Genomic DNA, 2,611 nt, shown 5'->3' with positions numbered 1-2,611 from the left:
ACCGTTAGGGGCCGAGCTGTTACGGTCGTGGACAAAGGCGCAAGGCACAGCCGTCGCGTCGTCACAAGCTACGACTAGTCCGCCAATGAGCCGCCATGGATTTTGGTTGGCGAATGCTAATTTAACTTTTGACAATGCTAATTAATCCAAAGCTTTGCAAACGTTAATTAACTTTGTCGATGCTAATCGGGCGTCCGCAAAAACTCATACGGCGCGGTCTCACACAAACACGACAGAGCGCGCGCTGCGGCATTCATAAGAAGAACATGTACAATAATTTGCAATAGCCTTGATTTAAGCATGCAAAATACACGTACGTAACAAGAGTAGATCTATACATCAATACATGGTGTACACGCCTCTGTTTTTCATGCAAACTAAAACAAGAAACACGTACTAGATTGATCTACAATACCAAAAACCGTGTAGATCGATCCTGATCATACTTCGATACTATATAGAGTATAGTTCATTGCTGAAAATTCGAAATCCCCTAACTGATAGCACTTAATTAATCATCCTGCCGGGCTAACGCCGGCATGCAGCGGGCCTACGCGGCCGAGGGCGCCGGGAAGTACTTCACGGCGCCGGCCTCAACAAGAGCTCCACGTAGCAGGTTGGTGGTCTCATCGCCGGCCTTGTAGTCGAGGCCCTCGTCGTTGTAGATGTCCCACCATTTCTTCACGAGCATCTTGATGTCCTCCCTCTCCATGTTGGCCTCCTCGCCGGTGAACCTCCAAGGCTTCGAACCCTGCACATATGCATGTCATGGAAACATCAATGATAAATTCATAACTAAGATTCATCTGTGAGAAAATCGATGACAAAGACGTACCGCGGCGCAGTAGTGCACGACCTTGACCTTCTTGAGCTCGACGTTCTCGGGGTGCCTCCAGAGCATGGCGAGCACGAGGTTGTACACGGGCGGGATGGGCTTGTACACGTCCCTGAAGAACATGTTGAGAAAGTCCTGCTCAGCAAACGGGGTCGGGTCGGTGACGACGAGCTTGTCGAGAAGGGCCTTGGCGGTGGCGAGGCTGGGCTCGTGCACGAACATGCCGGCGTTGAAGTAGAGCGGCGGCGGGGGCACGCCCAGCTCGCGCTCCGGCCACGCCACCCGGTCCGGGCACTGCTGGCAGTAGCCGATCTTGTACTGTAGGGTGTGGCTCCACGTCTTCTCGCAGAAGCAGTCCATGACGGCGTAGAAGCTGCCCTTGTCGAGGTCGAACAGGTGGTCTATGTTGTCGAACACCTGGATGTCCGCGTCCAGGTACACCATCCTCTCGTACTCCACGAACTACCCAAGTACATCATCGTCGTCAGCATCAAACCAAAGATGAAACTGAAGAAAAGATGGATCCAGATAGCAAGTAGGTGCTGTACGTACCTCCCAGATGCGGAGCTTGGAGTAGTTGATGACGTAGTACGCCATGGCGAACTGGGTCTGGCTCTCCGGCGGGTACACCGGCTCGATCTCGCGGACGAGGCAGCCCTGTTCGACCAGCCTGCGGCGGTGGTCCTCGGGGACGTCGGGGAGCACGGCCACCACGAGTGGGTAGGCGGAGTTGACGGCGCGGAGGCCCTTGGCCAGGCCCACCACGCCCTTCCAGTAGTCGCCGGAGCCGGCGAGGAAAGTCACGTACGCCTCCTTCTTGGGCTCGTCCTCCACGATACGCTTGAGCATCGGAGCCATGGCTCGCTCGATCTCTCTTGTCTTGCTTGAAAGAATGGATGAGACGAGATGGGTTTGTTGTGTGTTGTGGACTTGTGCGTGTTTGTGTTTGATGCTTGATGGTCGTGCCTACTGGGCTATATATAGGCGACGGGGGTGGGTCGAGTAGATCCGCGACGAAATGGAAAGCGTAAAAAAAAGGGCATATGTGGATTGGAATGTCTGAGAACTGAGATAGACTTTCCTGCTAGCTATTTTCTCGACCCGTTCACTTTGTTCCCTTTTACTCTTGTGTGGATTTTTCTTGTTAGAAGATCACCCTTTGTATGGATTTTTTTTTTACGATCAAAAAGGGGCCACAGCCCCCCTGTTTTCATTTTACGAAAATCTTCCTTGATTCGTCATTGTTTTTGTTTTGGTTGATCGGGTGACATAAGGCCAAAACATTATCGTAGATATCTCATGCCTTATCGGAGACAAGCATGTTGTATGGTAAGTGACGATCTTAATTGGAGATGGTAAGAAGTGATTATGGGTGTGATATTAAATTACCGTCCATTTCGACAGGGCGTGACATGATTTGTCAACGGATGGTATATTCTGGTTTGACCACGTATATGCTACTCCTACTGTACTATTAAATGGCACCTAGATTGGCCATAGATAATCAAGCGATTTATACTAGTAGTACTTATTTTGGCACCTAGATTGGCCATATATAGATTTACAAGTCCTGCGCGTATACCTATGTTGCCAATTTTATCATCCTAATATAAACTATATAACACAAAAATTATACCGTTTGAAAATAGAACATATGAAGTTTATATTGATATATCTTTTGTAATATTTGACTTGTATTAGGTTGATCAAATTGACGACCTAGAGGTACGCGCACGCCTTGTAAACTGAGAGGGAGGGAGTATATCCAGTCCGGAT

At 49.5% G+C, this 2,611-nt stretch overlaps 1 protein-coding gene across 1 annotated transcript; it reads right to left on the bottom strand.

Moving 5' to 3' along the window:
* Window positions 1–312: 312 nt before the first annotated feature.
* LOC123048636 (galactinol synthase 2) lies at window positions 313–1,791 on the bottom strand. The gene is made up of 3 exons (XM_044471692.1): window positions 1,388–1,791; window positions 836–1,297; window positions 313–751 (listed from the first exon to the last, which is right to left on the bottom strand). Exons 1-3 carry the CDS (start codon window positions 1,691–1,693, stop codon window positions 551–553), a joined length of 969 nt encoding a protein of 322 aa, XP_044327627.1. The 5' UTR covers window positions 1,694–1,791; the 3' UTR covers window positions 313–550.
* Window positions 1,792–2,611: the final 820 nt, after the last annotated feature.

This window comes from Triticum aestivum, chromosome 2D, assembly GCF_018294505.1.
Source record: "Triticum aestivum cultivar Chinese Spring chromosome 2D, IWGSC CS RefSeq v2.1, whole genome shotgun sequence".
In the NCBI taxonomy this organism is placed as follows: domain Eukaryota; kingdom Viridiplantae; phylum Streptophyta; class Magnoliopsida; order Poales; family Poaceae; genus Triticum; species Triticum aestivum.
This window is presented reverse-complemented; position numbering and strand designations above follow the sequence as displayed.

Bases quoted from the DNA above. Each gene is read 5' to 3' on its own strand.
- LOC123048636 (XM_044471692.1), bottom strand. From the start codon at position 1,693: ATGGCTCCGATGCTCAAGCGTATCGTGGAGGACGAGCCCAAGAAGGAG. The intron at 1,298-1,387 runs GTACGTACAGCA...GTACTTGGGTAG, and splicing joins CCAAGCTCCGCATCTGGGAG to TTCGTGGAGTACGAGAGGAT. The intron at 752-835 runs GTACGTCTTTGT...GCATATGTGCAG, and splicing joins TCGTGCACTACTGCGCCGCG to GGTTCGAAGCCTTGGAGGTT.